A 19,223-nucleotide genomic window follows, 5' to 3' on the forward strand; every position below is an offset into this window, starting at 1 on the left:
TTCATGTGTTAAGTATTCTTTCTGTGCTGCATCTCCACTTTTCTCTATTGGTTTTTGTTAATTGTTTTGTGGATTAATTTGTTGTAATCAGCCTCAGCTTTTCTCATTTTTTCTTTCCTATGGCTTAATCTGTTTGAGACTTCAGGTTTCCAGAGACACAAAAGTTTTAAAAATGCTCAACTGCTTGAGTAGATCGCGCGATGCTTTGCAGCTCGTGTCTTCTCATACTTTAGTTGTGCCTTTTGCTGGGAAATATCCTTAGGATAATATTGCAGTATTGGTTTGAGGGCACTTTTAGTATTGTCAAGGCAAAAATTTGGCAAACATTGACATTTCTCGTGAATCAGATATGAATCATTCTTGTCTCCTGTGAAATGTGTATTTTGCAAATTACTAGTCTGGGCAAGTAAATTTCTAACTACAGGTTGCTTGGAAAATGATTGTGTTCGCTAATTCTGGCATGTGACTGTTTTTGTTTTTTCTTTTCTCTGCCAAGGGGATGGAAACATACCTTGCATTACACAGACAAGTGAGATCTGCACTTTGCCTTAATGTTGTCCAGATAAACAGGTTTATTTTAATAAAGTTTGTTTTATCACCAAAAAGTTCAAAGAGCAGCTTCCCGCATCTCTATGAGATGTATTATGGGGGATTATGCAACACATTGGACTTCTCTAAATACTTTGTTTCTTAATGGCTAGGTTGTCTCTTCTCTGAGAAATTTTCAGATTTGAATGATTATAATTTAAAGCAGTGTTCACTATGAATTACTTTGTTATGTCATGCTTTTTTTCAGGTCAATATTTGACCTTTTCTGTATATTGTAAATGGCTTTTCATTATATTCCTATGATGCTTTAAAGTACAAAGCGAGTAGCAGTAACTCCCTAGCAGATCTAACATACAGATTTCCTTATATGTTAGGAATACAGCTGGCAACTCTGCTCTTTTATAATTTTGGCTTTTAAATTATTTTTAAAATACCAGTGTCATCAGGAGCATGACCATTAAACTTTCCAGTAAGAAAAAAGGGTCAGATTTTTTTTCTCCCACACGATGCAGTGTTTCTCAGTTTTGACCAGTTGTATGCTCTTATAATTTGTGTCCTTCATTATCATTAAGAACAGAACAGCATACCTTGGTTTTTAACTGCAGAGCTTTCCTTGAGTTCCCTGTATCCCTCACTACATCAGTGGCACAATTAATACTCTGTGTGGTTGATTTAGATTACAGTCCAAGGGATGCAAGGTAAAAAGGTAACAGCAACATCTCAGTAGTGGCCAACTCCCCATGTCGAGTCCTTGTTTGTGCTGCCTTGCCACCTATCTTGTGAAGAACTAGCAGCTGGTACAGTTCCCTGGTTGGGAAACCCAGACTGTGTGTGGGTTACAACCATATTGTGAGTGGGCTAAATACACCATGTTTATAGAGTCCGTAATTTTCAGCTATCTCAAGTCTGGCATCAGCAAGTGAAGATGAGAAGTGGTATCTAAGTGTGTTATCAACCTCTCAAGATGTTTTGCTCTGCAAGGCTTCTGTTGCCCCTGAAGCAGTGACTTTTCCAGTCTGTGAGACAGTTTCCAAGGTGGCATCAGCTGTAAGGTCGTGGCTTGTGGACTGTCCTGCTCTGACACTTGGCACCCTTTCTTCATGCAGCTTTTAACCAGGTACTGCACTGAGGCTTTGTGCAGTAAGCTAACAGAATCAATTTTGAATTGTTGAAGCCCTGTTAAAGGATCTCTTTGCAATACTATCAGCCTTCTCTGGAAGCTGGAAAACCAAAATGGTATGAGGAGCTAAGCTATAGGACTATAAGGACTCATGTGGTGGTGACAGTCCTCTAACATAATCTTTGCCATGTAAAAGTTGTGTTTAACTAAGACAATCACTTCAACTGAGCTAGGAAGGGACAACCTTCAAAAGGCAATTCTTGGCCAGTTTATCTGAGCTATTGGTTGCATTACAAAAAGAAAAAAAAAAAAGTATTCAACTGCAAAACCAGATTATTTTGTCCTCAGATGTCTTAGTGTATTTCTTTGGAGTCCATCATGACAGATGTTTTCTTACAGGATTGTGAACTCTGCTAATGGATGTAATAACTTCACAAGTGGTTAACCTCAAGGAAGGAATGCCTGTCATTGTATGTGTCGGGTATGAGCATGTGTTGTCTTCAAGACTAGCTGTAATTATGACCACAAGAATTTGAGTCCTAGGAAATTAGAAGCCTTACAACTCAGCTGGTACATCTGGAAACTTCAGGGATTACATCTTTGGTCCTTGTAGGTGGTGAAAGGTTTACCAGGACCTTAAACAGGGCCAGAAATCCATCTACAGGTGTCTGTGTGGGTGAGACTGCTTCCCAGGAAGGGATTATGTATTCCCTATTGACTTCTGCCATCAATTTTCACTGTCTTCTAAATGTTCAAATAAAGTGAATGGTGTGGAACATCCTATTTTTTTTCAAAACTGAAAAGGGAGTACAATTTCAGAAACTGTGATGGCAAAAATTTAAAAGATGGAGTCCTGTGACAATACCAGGGAACACACAGCAGTGTTGCAGATTTCTCTTCTTTTCTGAAAAAACTATAGATGAAAATACATGAGCACGTTATTTAGAGCAGGAATGCACTTTTGAAATGAATGTCCTGATCACCTGCATTTCTGCATCTAAAAAAAGATGCACATAAACTGATTCTGTTTGAGCAGAAGGAGGAGCTCATTTAATGTACTCCAAGTGCTAATGCAAATTCAGTCTACAGGATCATTTTGGAGATAATTGTTAGTAAAAACCACAAAAAAGGTAGTGTGAAAGTGGTGCCCTTAATGCTAAGTATTTCACTCTACCACTCAGCTCCTTGGTAAGGTTTTATGCTGTTTACTAGTGTAAACTTAGGATATAGCCTCTTGACCAACTTGACAACCCATTTTTAAATTGGGCATAATCATTATTATATATTGACAGAAAAAACAATTACAAGAAAAATAATTAACATCTTAGAATGATACTGAAAGACTTAATAGCAGACATCAATGGTAGGACAATGTGTCCCTTAGATAAACATAGAAACAAACAGTGCTTTTTAAATAGGAATTTATCTTAAAAGAAGTAGGTTACTGGAATGTATGGCTTTCTTATACATCAGTTCTATAGAGATACAGTTTCTGAAGGGAAACCATAAAATTAAAGAGCTTTTGTTCTCATCAATTGCAAAAATTCTTCAATAGGTGCTTTTTTGACAGGAAGTATTTCCCATAATGCTGAAAATATTTTTTAGCAGTGATATATTAAGGTTTGTCAGTCACCTTCAGTGAAATGTCTAGAAATGTGTGTAAGACTTCCTTGAAGTTTACACCCTTAGGTGTGAAAAAAGACATGTAAGTTTAAGTTAGTTACCATATTCTTCTTGGAGGGGGATTCACCTCATTAGAAAATAGATCAGGCAAAGGACCCCCTGGAGATGATGTGCTCCTTCTACTGACTATAAGCAGAGCCTCAGGTGACTATCTCAGATGTCTGACTGGATGTCTGGAGTTAAAGGAGGTGTGACTCATCTTGCTTTATTAAGGTAACTGAACTAAATGTCTCAGCACAACTCCTTCAGCTTGAAACAGAGGGCAGAACTGACCAGTGTGCTTCAGGATCCTACAGAGGTGCTCTAGTAGTTAAAAACGATGCTGATATTCAAAGAGCAGTCAGTGTGCTCCAGAGCTGAGATTTGAAGTGGAGCTCCTGGTCCAAGGGCCAGCAGACCTGCCCGGTGAGCTGGAGAGAAAGGATGTCTTTTTGATGAGCTGCTTCTTAATTCATTATGCTCTTTTAGGCCAAGTTTTAGTTGGCATTTATAGACATGAATATTTATAGAAACCAGTTCTCTCTGTGGACTCTTGGGTTTGCCAGCTGTTAAAATGAAATGAAAGAATTATCTTCAATTTACCTTTGAAATAGGGAGTGGCTATACAATACAGTAATTTTGCTATCTGAATCAGGGGCATCTGGTGAACAGAAGGTACTGTTTTGCAGAACTTCATGGTGGTTTTGTGGTTATGTGGGTGATGGAAATGCATGAAAAAACATCTACCAAGCATTTTTGAAGAGAAAAGTATTACTAGCTGCAAAGCTGAAAGTAGAGCTGGTCAAGCTCCACAGCACAAGGCCTGTTTATTTTCTAACAGAGCAGTTTCAATTGAATAGCTGTAAGGAAGAATTTGGCCCATGAAGTTTAATGATTAGTTGCTGTTTAGTTGCCAGCTGCTCCTAATGACAGAAACTTGCCAACAGAAATGCTTCTTTCTCTCTGATCCTTGCTAGGTTGTTTCAAGTTCACCACAGTTCAAGTATTTATTTACCTGGCTAAAGCTTACATTCTATATATAAGAATTATACATGGTGGAAGCATCAGGTGCATGCTCCCAAATTTATCCTAAATTATCCAGTACATGAGTTTAGCTTAAGGAATGCTCAGTTGATCGGTGCATGGATTACTTTGGGGGCATTCACAGCCAAAATCTCAAGTGTCACTGAAGAGAATAAAACTGAGGTAGAACAGACTTGGCAGATCTGGGCTTTCCTCTCCTAAATAACACATCTCTGACCTCTGCAATTGAATTGAATGGAGGCAGCTGTATTAGTTTACCACACTACATACAGGCTCAGAGCTTCACACCAGCATTCATCTCTTTTTTTCCCAGAAAAGTTTGCAGATTCTCCCTGTATCCAGTCCAGGCTATTGATGTGAATGTGCTTGGAGCTCACCATTAAAAGATGATCTCATGGAAGCCATGCAGTAATGTTGGTATTAATTATTTGATGCCTTTTAGCATGAGATGCAACCAGTCCTCCTTCCTGCAGTTGGTATCAGACTTGCATTGTCTTCCTGTTGCAGCTTCCTCAGCAAAACACTGAGTGTAATAAAATACAAGTGCCTTACTGCCTCCATATGCAAGAGGGGCCTGCATCACTCACCCCATGTACCTCTGCATCACTTAAAAGATCTCACCTAGATAGATGGCCCTGTGTCTTGGATTCCTCTTTTGGAATGCAAAAGGCTGCCTGCTGTCTTACAAGGCACTATCATCAGGGTGCTACCATAGACTACCACTTATTAGTGTGTGTTAGCAAAAATAAAACAGCCCAAAACCTCAATAAAACCGAACAACAAAAAGTGAAGGATTTTCTCATACCCTCTGTTCTACATCATGCTAGTATACTGTGCTTATGTTTTGACTTTCTATGTTTTGTTCAAAAGTTCAAAACTTTCTTATGTTTTGACAACTAAACAAATACAATTAAGCACAAATGCCTTAGACAGTACCATTTTAAACAAACTCTTTTTGTGCTGTGTATGAACTTGACTTGTCAGGAACTTTGTTTCTACTTCAGATATATTTTTGGTAATATTATATTAAAAACTGGGTACCTTTAAATTCAATCTTTGCACAAGCTTTTTTTTTTTTTTTCCTAGGGCTGTTTTTTCATTCTCTTGAAACAGGAGTAGCCATGCTAAAGGAATAGAACCATCATGTCTAATGGGCCTATATTTAGGCTGTCTGAAATAGAGAGTGACAACAAACATGATATTTGTGGGTTGCCCTGAAGGACTGCAGTGTCCTGGCATCACATTAAATTGCATTTAACTCTTCAGACACTGGAAATGAGGAAAGACCAGTTGGATCATTGAAAGAATTTTCTGCTAGGGCAAGCTTGTTCCCTGTTCTATCTCCTCCAGAGTATTGGTTTTTGTCTGGCTTTAAATAATCAAGCAGGGTTTCCATAAACTGGGAGACAACTTCACATTTTAACGTTGCCTTTATCTATAACGATCAAGAAGGATCTCCTTTATAACAAAAAACCCCTTTTTAAACTCTTCATTGGAAAGGTGCTGCTGATACAGATTAGAAGTTATAAAAGATGTCACATAGAAATACAATTATAGATAAATTATTTATATGTAAATAGTTGTTAGCTACATGGATATACAGAGGAGGCTTGAACAGAAGATGACTTTCTCGCTCAGTGTTCCTAATCACCCTTTTCGGCCAACATTCAGCACAAGAAAACTTCTTTGCTTTCATTCAGGGTTGCATCACTTCCTCAATAGTCCTTGTCTTCCTGATGCTTTCACAGTTGGATTCTGTGTTTTTCTCTCACTCTGAATCTGTTCTCCCATTCTGTGCATACTCACAGCTCAGACAGATCAATGCCCATCCTCTCTGTAGGCATACAGCCTCCAGTGAAGCATCTCTCTACAGAATTCAGTATTCAGTTCCTCCCTTGTCTTGAATGTGGCTAGTGTTTGAGGGCTTGAGGGCTTGACTTCTTTCTTTCTTGGAGATTTTTTTTTGGGGGGGGGGGGGGTTCCTTTTTTTGCTCTTCCACCAGCTTAGTCAAAATGAGAGTTTAACTGATACTGATTGATGGCAAATAATTGTACCCACCATCTTCACTGAAGGTGTTTTTACCCATCTTCTAGCATTTAACTTATTTGTAATCAGAAAATAAAGCCCTGATTTCATTTGTGCGGGTGAAACACTCCACAATGGAATTACTATCCTTACTGATAGAAGCAGGACCAGCTTTTGATTTGTACAGTGAATATTTGAAATGCAGTAATTTGTTGCAATGCATATAAGCAGTGCTGGAAAGTTAATATCTGTCACAACAGGATGGCATTTCTTACAAGCCAGGCTGTGTGTTTTCTGAAAGAGTGTTGGTCATCCAGCATGATATTCCAGTAAACTTATGATAGCTTACTCCCTTCCCTGTTTCTTTTGTCATTAGTCCCAGTACAGAAGGACAGGTAGATAGGATTTTATGCTCTGTGTTCGCTTCTTGATGGCTGTCTTCAGTGATGTCAGGCTGCAGTGGCATAGTTGGTTCTGCAGTGAATAATTGTAGAACACTGTGCTTTTTGTGGAATAATTGTTGAACATTGTGCTTTTTGTGTTAGTGAGGTAACTTAAAAAAACACTTTTATCATCATCACAACAGCAAATAAAATTTTGGAGGGTTTGGTAAATGGAATACATCTGGCTAGCTTGTCTGCAGAATTTAAATGAGAACATATGAAAGCATCAATATCAGATGTGCAAACCAGGTCATTCAGTGGGAATTTTCTTTTGAAACACACATTCCTTGTATGACTCACTTTTTGAGGTTTGAAAGAAGAAATCAATTCTTAAACACAGTTCCCTCCTCATACTGTGGATTGGAGAGTCAATTTTATACTACTGTGTTGTGCAATAGTTGTGACCAGTCCAAATTCACCATCTTGAAGCAGAAAAGAATCTGTGACAAATGTAATGGGCAGGTGTTGAAGTCTGGAATCTGGGTGCTGATTTGGACTTTTGCCCTGTGGAGGCCTTGAGAAAACAAGAATGAGTAGTAAGGACCCTGAACCCACCCTTTCCTAAGGGGATGTTAGCAACCTCTCCTCCCTTACTGCATTTATATTTCCTGTTGTCTATTATGAGTACCACCAGAATTTTGCTGAACAAAGTAAAACTTGAACTATTCTAGTCTTTCGGAAGGAAAAATCTTAAATTAGTGGTTTTTTCTTCTGTTTTTTTCTCCTGTTTATAAAATACTGACTGGGGGGAAAAAAAGTGCCAGATTTTAGAGATGCAAATGTTCTGCTAAACAAATTGACACAGTGCCTCTTTCCTGTGATTTTGTCCCGGTCTAGTTTTATTGCACTGTTGCATTTTTCTGATTGTTGCCTCAGATTCTAGTTTGAGTTGAAAGGTTGGCAGTTTGGGAAGTTGTCCTTCAAGTTCCCATGCAATTACATGGCTTCAGTTACACTTTGAATGAATCATGTACCCAGAGTGAGCTATACTGAAAGTCCTGAGATGCAGAACTTCTGTTTTCCTGCTGGTGACTGGTGATGTGAACTATCACTGTCAAACATTTTGTCTCACATCCTCCCTTGGTTTTTGCCCGCTGTATATTTCTTCTAATAGTAAAAATAAATAAAAAATACATAAAAATTCCTATTTTGTTTTGCACTGCTGGTCTTCTACAGTGTCTTTCTACATTTCTCACGCTTTTAGGAGTACAAGTAATAGAGGAGGTTGTACAATTTATCTCCAGCATCAGACTTTGAATCTCTCTCATTATGAGACATCCAGAATCCATGAAGTATTTCTGAGGCATGGCCTTGGCAGGAGAGACATTATTGCCTTCTGAACTGCCTAAATATGCTGGTATTGCCTGCAGGAGAGCATTTTAGGTGTCTTCTCTCTGTGGAAAACAGAGGAGCTTGTGTGGCAGATAGATTTTGGTGCAGAGAAAACAGCAGCTGTTGACCTTCCAGATATTAGCCTTGACGCAAATATTCCTGGGGGAGATGCTTGTGACTTTCTTACCAATGCATCCTGTACAGACTCTCCTCTCTTACTGTCTCTAATTGTGAGTTTCCAGGAAAGCTGGGATGTGGGTTTGTGGCATATGCTTTTATGTGTGCTGGTTGTGCTGGAGAAAATAAGGTCATTCCAGGTCACCTCAGCTTTAACACTGCTTCTGCCATGGACTTGCAGTGTGGATTTAGGCAGATCACTTTGTATCTGTTGGAATAATTGAGAATGGTCATTAGGGTGGCTGCAGTGGGTCCTGGGCTCAGGCAGACCACCAGTCTGCTTTTCTGTCATTCAGAGAGCCGGATAGCTCTAGTCCCCTTCAGTACCTCACTCCACCTTGCCCCATCTCTGTCTCAAATCACCAGGAGACAGCACTAATGACCTACCTTGTAATGGCACAAGGAGCATTTGCTCTGGCTCTGCAGAGCAAATCTTGTTACCATTCACTCAGGTGTAATCCATAATGGGAAAAGCCATCCTTTCTCCCAGAGAGGCTGCAGGAGTTCCATAAGGCATGTCCATTTGTCTCCCTTTGGGCCCTAATTCTTCCTTTCATATGGTGAGTTTTTGTTCTGCTTTTGTGTGTGTGTTACATGCAGCAGGTAGTGACTGAACTTTTTAAGCTACATCTGAAGTCATGGGGCTCATATACAAGCATGTATCAGAGTAAGTAAAACTGGTCTAAGATCTAAGACAGAGTTTTATCAGAGACTTTCTCAGGGCAATTTACAAGCTGCCAGAGCTGTATATGTGGAGAAACTATTGTCAATATTGCAAATACCATAATCAACCAAATGTAACTTTATTCCTGTCATCATCTAGGTCATTCATAAGGTAAACTTACCTCAGGCATTTAGGCAGAGGTTGATAAAATGATTTTTTTCAGTAAGAATGAAATCTAAATCCACTTCCTTTATTTCACTGGGTTTCTTAAATTCGTTGGTTTATTTTCCTGTTGTTTAGCACTGTGTTTTGTTTATGCTGTTGCACCTTGAAGTACTTGGGACTTGGTTTTGATGCTGGAGAACAGAGTTCCAATTTGGAGTTTGTTTATTATTCAGCTCATGATGTGCTGATGGTCAGTGTTTATTTACAGGCCAAGCCGAGAGGAAGAGCCATGAGCTCTCTCTCACTTGGAAATTTGCCCAAGGCAGCAATCATTCCTCACTTCATGCTACCAGAATAGTTTCATCTGTACAGGTTTGCCAAACACATGGTCAAGATAAAATTATTTTTCCTTGAGGTTTTCCTGGTGGGAGTGAAGTTTGTTTGTTACAAGAAAAGCCCTGGTCAGAGTCTTTCCTTTTCTTACTGTCCCTTTGGCTTAGGTTTTTTTCTTTCTAAGTGAAATTTAACAGCTTATCTAGTTGTTTTCCCACAATGGTCTCCTAAAAACCAAATGCAAACCACTGTAACCAGTTAATGTTTCAGTTCCTGAGATTGTAAGGGAATGTATAAGCAAGAAAAACAGAATCACTGTATGGATTACGGATTTTTTTCAATTATGTTGCCATGTAAGGCAATAGAGTATATGTGCTTAGCACAAGCTTGCAATTGATATATTTGGAAAACAAGAAAGCAAACAACTGAATTTCATTCTCAGTATTTTTATTCTGACTTTTTTCTCCTGTTTTCCCATATAACTGTAACCTAGTAACTCTGGGTAGTGATCAGAAAGCCAACTGCAGCCTGCATCATATGGATGTAACTTGAAGCAATTGGAGAAATGACCCTTAGTGCTTAAAATTATTAACTGTGCTAAGCTGTTTCTTCTCAGCAGAGTTGAAATCTACTGAGAAACTGTTTGAGTTTGCTGTCCAAACACATGAGTAATTAAATACTTGGAATGGTATGTTTACAAAAACACCATGCAATTACAGATACTTCTGAAATCCATTTCAGATACTTCTGATACTTCTAAGCCTCAGTAATGACACAAACATTTCTACATACCAACATTAGTACTGTTGGTGTTTGTACTCACATAGTGTGTAAAGGTCCCCCCTAAAGTGAGGGCTCATTGTACAAGGTGCTGGCTGTCAGACTTCTGGATAATTATGTGTGTCCTTCTCAAATACATGATTTTGGTTTTCCAAGATAAAGGGAGAAGGACAATGCTATTCCTTTTCATCTGCTGCTAGAGTGGAGTTGTACAAAAGGACAGATGTGTAATCACATCACAAGAAGGAATGGCTGTAGTCTGTGAATTTACATAGTTTTGAAATAAGAGGTTTCTAGTTATCAAAGCAGGTCTGTCATTTTAGAATAAACCTTCATCAGTCTTCAAAAGGGCTTGTATAATCAAAACACTGAGGGGACTAAAGATACACAGAGTTCTGTTCCAGCTCTATGATCTCTACCTTCTGGAGACCTGGAAATAACTGTCACCTACTTGTCGCTCATATTTACACGCACCACTGTGAAACTGTAATGTGAAGAAGGGACACCTGAAGCAGAAATTGCAGCTTCTTAGAGAGTTTTTTTTCCTCATGGTCAAGTCACTGCCTTGGAATTGGTGGTAAGGATCATTGGGTAGGTAAAACATTGTATTTACCGTGTAATAGCAGGAAACAAACAAACTTCTGATTCACATTTTTTAACCAAAAATCTGATGAATTAGCTTACTTTTTTTTAACCAGTTCAGCACTAAGCGCCTAGTGCACATAACACAAATCCAGAAGTAACAATCTAAATAATCCTGTTAGTGTAGAGAGAAAAAAACTGCTGATCTGGCCTGGTAATATCTTGTTCCAAGAAATGTGTTTGGGCTGTGCAGCATAAACTTTTGCTTTAATTGTAGCTCACTTAGAGTTTAGAGGATCCATTTGTTCTTAGTCCTAGTAGGCTCCAAAGTTCATCCCTCTATGAATATCCAGAGATGTTTGAGATTTCTGAAGAACAGGAAAGAACCCTCTGAAATTCACTTGCAGAGTACTCACTGCAGTGTTTAAATAGTGGTGCTGGCTGCTTTGGTACAGAGAGGATTCAGGGCTCTTCTGGAGAGATTTACCTCTGTAGTGGTTCTGCAGATTGCAGCATCGTTGTGTTGACTGAATGCACAGTGGCACTGGTGTTGTGCTGGCTGAGGCCCATTGGTTCACAGTGGGATGGGCTTAGATCTTTCTCAAAGGAGGATTTGGGAGAGTGAATGAGAGGTGAAGTTTGTGGATGAAGTATTTTTTCCACATAGTCTGCACAGGTGTTTGCTATATATGATTCATAATTCTATACAGGCATTTAGGTCAAGGGGTAGGATTGAGGATCTTTTGTGAATGTTGAAAGAATGGAAAATTCTATCTTTTCTTTTTTTTTTTTTTTAACCTAACATATGCAGCCTCAAAATGCCTCTATTCTGAATATCTTTGAAGTTATTAGCTATTCAGACTGCCTTTCTTCTCTTTCAGGCTGCTTGTCTAAAGGGCATGATAACCCTGATAAGTCAACAAAATCTCTTTTATTTACCAAACTGAGAAGTCTCTAGAAAATTCCAGTCATGGGAAAGTTGTATAACCCTCAATGCACAGTATTTTGATGCTTTTCTGGGCTTATAATGCTTACTATCCATTTTAAAGTGCTAGTTTTGCTGTCTGGTACTAAGTGGATTTTAAGAATTATATTTGTCACAGGGCAGTATGATACTAGAGCAAATCCATCTTAAAATAATGGTGTAATTCTCCCATGTACCTGTTCTGCTGAAACAGTCCATTTTCCTGCCTCCTTTCATATCTTTCTTCCCCTTGAAATTAAAAAGAAAAAGAAATTAAAAAATGAGCTCTACTGAAGTCTCTGTGCATACAGAGCAGGGTAAACTGTTTTCTTTTTTCATTTCCTGCCACTTCATGCTTCTGTCAGGACTTTTCCAGGAGAAAGGGCAGGGTCAGTATCCAGTTGTCTGGGAAAAGAAAACTTAGTTACAGATATTTAAACAAGACCAAAACAAACAGCTTAATTGGTCACATGAGGAAAACAAGACACCAAGGTCATCCTCTCCTTCCCTTATATGGCCTCCAAATGACCCTAAACATCTGATTTATTTTTTTCCTTAGCTTGCTTCTGTGTTTAGCTTTGTGGTTTCTATTAACAGCACCCAAAATAGATATTATTCAGGGCAGGCAGGTGTACCTGCCCACACTGCATGGAGACAGGGGTCCTGCCATGGCAGTGCAGGAAAAGGGGCCCAAGTGCTGCTGTTCCTCCTGCAGGAGGGAATTGGTTGTGTAACAAGGGTAAGATGTGCAGGGTGACTGGTCAGGGGCACACAGCCTCTGGAAAGTCTATGGCAAGGGGATCAGTCTTATGGCATCAGATTGCACTTAACATCAGGATTATCTCTGGGAATCCTTTTATGTGTTTGCAGGAAATGGTACATTTTGCATTCTATTCTGCTCAAAAAGATTCATCTTCAGACAGGAATTCTAGTTGTCAGGCAGGTTTGTGACTTCAAACTTTTGAAGTTTTCAGCTCTTTCTTTACTGCTGATCTGCCTTCAGCTGAAAAGGACTTTGTGTCCCTGAGGAGAATAATAATATTGGGAGCTATTTAATGATCTGTCTCCTCCAGAAATGCTAAAAGATTGAATGCATTTAAATATGTCTGCTTTTTAGGCCCAAATTTTGTTAATATGGGATAAAGAGAAGTCTCGGTGAAGTATCTGTTCTTGTACACTAACATGAAGTTTCACCCTGAAAAATGCTTTAGTTAGGTGAGAGACAGGAGGCCAAGAAATGCTTCTTAAAGCTCTTTCAAATAGGTCTGAGTTTCAGTATTTTCAAGTACTTCAACACCATGGCAACAAGAGCTTCAGTGCTTGAGATAATTGGGGACAGAATTAGCATATTTCCTAGGAAGAGTCTTCCAAGAGTTTTGAAGTGGTTTGCAAAACTGAGGTGGTCATGGTTTCCTGTCAGAGAGAATGTCTCTGCCTGGACCTGACCCTCCCAGTTACTAGCTAACAACCAGAGCACTTTCCAGTGCTCCATTCCATCTAGCAGATTCACAGATCTTTGTGAGGTGCATACTGTTGAAGGGCCTACTAAATTCAGTTTTCATATCTGTGAAAATATTTGCTGAGCTATAGCAAAATTATGCTTAACTCTGGACAAGGTCTAAGATGGTTTTTAAAATTAGATTTGAAGTTCCAGTCAAGCAGCAGAGTGGAAGGTACATCTAGATGAGAGGGCAGATCTCTATACCCAGACCATGATGAGAGTCATTGGCCACTCATCCTCGTTCCAGAATCAGCTTCATAATTGTTGTTTATAATGAAACATGCAGTTTATTGCTTGCTCTGCTGAGGGATTAGACATTGTAAGCAGCAAGGTGGGCAAAGACATGTTGATAGCTTAGAGTGGGGATCAAGTTACATCATAATCAAAATTTGCTAAACCTGGGAGAATTTCCTCATCTGCTCTTGCTGGGATCACGAGAGGCATGGCTCCTTGAGAGAGCACTAAAACATTGGTTTTGGTGATGGACTGTTTTAACATGAAGATGATTGCTTTATATGAAGGAGTTGCTCAAGTGTAACCCTCCTCTAAACACAGGTGACATTCCTGTCTCAAAGGTGGTAGTGCTTTGACAGTGCTGTGACTGTGGTACATAAATTGCTTTAACATTCTGTATTATAAAAAATGGTGGCACTAGTTCCTCCCATTTAATTTTCTAAAAGAAATATCTACTTTCTTGTCTTAACAGCAGTTGAAAAGAAAGTGCAAAGGAGGTGTTTGCATCTATTGGCTCATCTTCACTGTACCTCTCCCATTCTGCTTCCTCCTCCTTCTGATCCCTGAGTGAAGATGAGTGACCTGCTGCGAATATGACATCTCTGACAAGTGTCATTGCCTCCCACCAGTCCGAGTGGGTGTCCTTCACTGACGAGCTGCTCCTCCCTGTTCCCCCACGAGGTAAGAGCTCTGATTTTCTCTGGAACTGGTGAGACTTCCTTGTCTCAACTCAACTACTGGCATAAATCTGGCATATATATGTGATATATATGGGAGAGAGCTTGCCTTCTAAGTGGAAGCAGTTTGTGCAGAGATTGAATTATCTCCTGCTACCCCTATGTAACAGGAGAATTTGGGCCAAAAAGGCAAATCACTCTCCTTGTGTGATGTAATGTAGATCTACTACAGCTTTTGGATCTGTGCTTCAAAATTCAAGACAGTATCCAACCAGCCATGGAGGACATCTCACCTATTAAAAATCAAGTGCAAGACTGCCCAGTGTTAATCCAAAAACTGCATTAGGTGAAGGAAAAATTCCTACATTTAGTGGCAAATTTTAGATGGTTCAATAAAAAACAATGAAATAATGATCAATCCTGTAAATCTTTCTATGTTACCTCTATTTTAGGTAGCACTGAGGTGCCTCCAGTGAAATGTTTTAATTCCTCCGACACATCCTCAGAAGAGAACCACAATGCAAATGGAGGATTTCAAGACCTTTTCTGCTCAGAGCTGGAGGAGGCAGCTGAGCAGCCCAAGGTGGATTCTGGTAACCATGTGTCTCCCAGCACTGATCTGTCATCATCCATCAGTGCTTGGGTTCAGTTTGAAGATGCACCATGGACCAGTGCTTCATCAACCCACCCACAAACAGGTGAGGCAAAAGCAATGAGAAGGTCTGTTCCAGTAAGATAACAAAGTACAATGAGAGCATACAGGATTTTTGCCTTGCTCTTTGGCTTCTCAAAGGTTTGAGTAGTTTGCACTGTATTTTAACACAATTAATGTTATCAGAGTTTCAAAAAGGGCTCACAGTATCCTTCTGGATTGAACAAGAAATATTTTCTTTTTGTAAAGAAAATTAAAGCCTTTTTTGATTCACTCCACCTGTGTCTTGACTAAGTCTTGGAGATTGCCAAAATGCATTCATGGGGAATGAGCATAGAGGTGTTTTCAGCAGTGACATTTCTTACATAGAGGTATGAAAAGCCATTGAAAAAGTCTGAGCCATATTCGCCTTTGTAATCTGGAACCCAAAGAATGTGATCCTAGCCTTTACCCGATCTTAGTTCCCATATGCTTTTTGCCAGCAGTTCATTGATACCAGCAACTAATGTGCCAGTGCTCATCAGTACTTCCTGCTGTCTTTTGATACTTCCTGATGTCTTGTGATTTAGCAGCTGGAGAATTACAAAGACAACAGATGTTTACCTTAATTCCAGCACTGCATGCACTTATCTTCAAATATAGCAGTTCTTTCTGACATGCTTTAAACATGTGAATTCCCTGTAACACATGAATAATACTTCTGACAGAAAACTTGGATTGTCAGCTTTGGATTGGGTTTTGGATAAACTCCATCTGGTTTTCCATCTGCTATTTTGATGGGTGCTGCAGACTAGTCCTTTAGAGACAGTGTGGTTAGACCTTTGTGCAGAAGTAGGGGAACCTTTAGAATCTCTTCGAAAAGAGATTTCTCTGACCTTCTTTATATTTATTTGTTGGTTCTTAGTTGTAAATACTTATTTATCCTTGTGATGTGGAGAGAAGGAAGAGCACCCATGAAGTATAAATATGTAAAACTGAGATACTCTACCTCTCTCTCTAGTTTCATGGCTGTGTGATCCTTATGCTTACTCACACAGCCACATTCTTTTTCAAATGGGGCTGTTGGTTGCTCTGACTTGGTATTTCCTTCCTAATGTTGTTATATCCTTGTTAACTGAAAAACCTGTAAATGCACCTTCTTAAGCAAAAATTAAAAATCTTTCCTCAACCTTAATAAAGCTAATCATAAGAAAAAGACTTCCATAAACCAAATTTTATGGTATATTACCTGATGTCCTACCCTTGGAGGCATGTGGCCTGGTCTTAAGGTGTATGATTAGCAAAAGCACTGCCTGTTGGTGTGTGTTTTCAGTCACAGGGGACACTAGTCTGTAGGCAGAGGTCTAGGACATCCAGATGAGGAGATTAGAGTAGACTTTCCAAAAGCATTGCAGTTTTGTAGGAGACACTCATTTGTGCCGCTGTAGAGGTTTGTCCTGTATGATCCATGTCACTGAAGGAGGATATTTACACACTGACTTTGGCATCTGACTGAGATTCATGGAGGAGGGTGGTTGCCCTAACAGTCAGATCAGGATGTACTCCATGTAATTCTTGCATGGGAAACTATTATTCTATGAACTATATAGGAACCCTAAGAAAGTGTTTCCTAAGGATATTTTAAAATCCTTACTTATGAGCTGGTCCCATTCCTTTTCTGGACCCTGTATGATAAAGAGCCAGACCAGTGCAGCTGACAGCCTCTGAAGGGAAGCAGAAATGACAGGTCTTTGTTTCTGGCCCTTTACTTTGAGGGACGTTTGACAGCAAGAGGTAGGATAAACTCCAGCCTAGTTGTTCTCCATTATTGTGCAGATCACGATTTAATTCTATGGGCGGCAGCAAAGCTGGAGAGCTGCGTTCGCTGACACCCGGAGTGGAAAGCCCGAGGTGACAGCAATTACTCATTTCCAGTAGCAAACACTCTACGTAGGAACAATAGCAAGTACCCAGCCGGGGGAGGGAGGAGTATAAAGGCTAAGTGCAAACAGAAGGATTGGTGTGAGAAAGACAGCCACATTTGAAATCTGTTTCCTGTGCAGGCAGCTGTGAAGAGCAATGTCCTGGAGGCTCAGCACCCCGGTCGTGGTCCTGTCAGGGCTCCAGCGCTGTTAGGAAATCGTCTGTCTGTCTGTCTGAATGTGCTTGAGCAGCTGCTCAGCTGACCAGATAATTACCCAGGCTGATGGCCAGGCTGCCTGGAAATACATTTTGAAAAGGGATTGCAAAGTGGGATTTCCAGAGTGCCATGAGAGCAAAGAGGATCAATCTTCAGAGAGAGAGATTCTGTACATTGGGGCTACAGTATTTTGGCACAGGTTTCCCCAAAAGCAAATATTTCTCTCAAAATGCTCAGAGTCTAAAAAAATAGCAATGTAAATACAGTTGGAATGTAGTGGTTATTCTATAGGAAGTACATTTTAAACAAAACTAAGGCTAATGCTGGATCCTTTTTGTTCTGGGAAAACTGAAGGCATTATTGGGGCTACAGAGGTTGGGGGGCTGATGGCAAGAAACAGGGCTGAACAAACAGGCAAAGAATTTGGAGATGAAAAGAAAGGTCAAAATCTGAGGTACAGAAATGAAAAGCACCCATAATAAGCCTCACAGTGAAAACTATTTTATTTAGTATGTTCTTGTAAACCCTTCCTTCTGCCAGGTTCAGGTAGAGTAAATGCTAAGCAAAATGTTTGATTCAAAATATTTCAGCATTTGAGGTTTATGTATAGTTAAATGACAGCTGCCAAATCATGTGGATTTCTCCTCAAGAAGCAAAAACTCTTGAGTGAGGCCATAGAAATATTAAGTCAGAGAAATGATGTATTGTTGTGTCCCATTCTCTGTTTTCCTTTTGTGGGGAAAAGGAGAAATTTGAATTTTGTTATGATTATTATCAGCTTAGTCAAACTGTTACTGCCAAAGTAAAAAATGAGATTTTAAGGCTGACCCAAATGTTCCTATCACAAATGCTACACAATCTGTAAATGATCACAGCCAGCAGGTGACAAAACATTTGCATTTGTTACACAATGGGCCTCCAGCTCACAGTCTCATATTCTATCAGTGTTAGCTGCACTCTTCAATTCAATGAGGTATTCTTACTCACCATAATTAGAGTAAGGCAAGATCTATTACATCATCCATCCTAGTCAGCCACGCCCACTTTTTCCCAAGAGCTTTGTCTGGTTTTAAATGGCTCAAATTACTTGGACTCTTACCATGACCCTTGAGAGGCTATCCAACAGCATATCTGGGCTTAACTACTTTGTGCTGTTCTCTCTGAAAGTAGGCAATACTTGCAACACAAGATCAGCAGCTGGAAACTACACCTGTCACTAGAAACTGTGGTGCTGTGTTAAAATCAGAAAAATCTGAAGTCCTATGTAATAAGAAAATAAATGATGCTAACGTGGTTTATTGTAATACAGTGTAGGGATCAAGGAACAGGTCCTCAAAACACCAAAAAGGAATTAATGCTTCAAGGTAAATCTGCATATTAAAAGCCAGTCCATTATTTTAAGCATAGATATGTCAAGAAAAGTAAAATGCATGTTGAAGGAAACGTTTTTCATTTTGGGAATCAGTGAGTTGATTTTCAGTATCCAGTGCATGCTACAGAATTTGCAATTTAGGGATAGTTCTGGCACCAGTCTTTCAACATAAACAGATTTCTGAGAAATTCCTACAGCAGAAAGGCTGTGACTCTCTGGCTATTGGCATTAGAGACTGAATTCAAAATTTCTACAAGAGCCCTGCCTCATTTAGGAATTTGGCTGCAGCACTTCCAGGAATCTGAAGAGCAGCAAGCAGAAGCATCTGAAGAGAGATCTTAAACATGTGTAGATGTTTACTTTTGCTTGTCTTGCTTTTTGAGATTGCTAGACGGTCTTTTGGCTCAGCATAAGGGAAAATACCCTTTTGCTAGTTTTAATAATTAGTGTTGGGGAACCTAGAACAGTCATAGGTAGAAGGTTACTGTAGTAAGAATTTAAAGAACATCTGTTGCAGAAGAAGCTCCCTGTGGTTTTGGTTTTTCCAAAGTACAAGACTCTTTTAAGGAAAAAAGCAAACAATTCTGTTCTTTCAAGATGGCCCAACTTGCCTGGAATAAAATTAATATGCCCTTACATAGAAGTATTTGGCAATGCTAGTCCAGTCAGATGCCTTCTTAGATAAAAATTGAGTTTGGAAAGCACAAAATTAGTTGGCAGTATTTGAGTTATTAGATCTTACATGTTTCTAAATTAGCCTGTTTTTTCATATTGCTGTGACTGACTTAAAAAAACACTGGAAATCTAAGATTTTTTTTGAAATAATT

General features: G+C 39.4%; 1 protein-coding gene across 1 annotated transcript in view; it reads left to right on the top strand.

Annotated features, from left to right (window-relative positions):
* The window catches only part of STON2 (stonin 2), a 67,680-nt gene that overhangs the window by 984 nt on the left and 47,473 nt on the right, over positions 1 to 19,223 (top strand). The window contains exons 2-3 of the mRNA XM_071426685.1: positions 14,049 to 14,257; positions 14,706 to 14,951. Of these exons, the coding sequence (XP_071282786.1) occupies positions 14,170 to 14,257; positions 14,706 to 14,951 (334 nt within the window). The 5' untranslated portion in view covers positions 14,049 to 14,169. The remainder of the gene's footprint in view (positions 1 to 14,048; positions 14,258 to 14,705; positions 14,952 to 19,223) is intronic.

Source organism: Agelaius tricolor, unplaced genomic scaffold, assembly GCF_023055355.1.
Source record: "Agelaius tricolor isolate 1412-34295 unplaced genomic scaffold, bAgeTri1.0.p SCAF_5, whole genome shotgun sequence".
In the NCBI taxonomy this organism is placed as follows: domain Eukaryota; kingdom Metazoa; phylum Chordata; class Aves; order Passeriformes; family Icteridae; genus Agelaius; species Agelaius tricolor.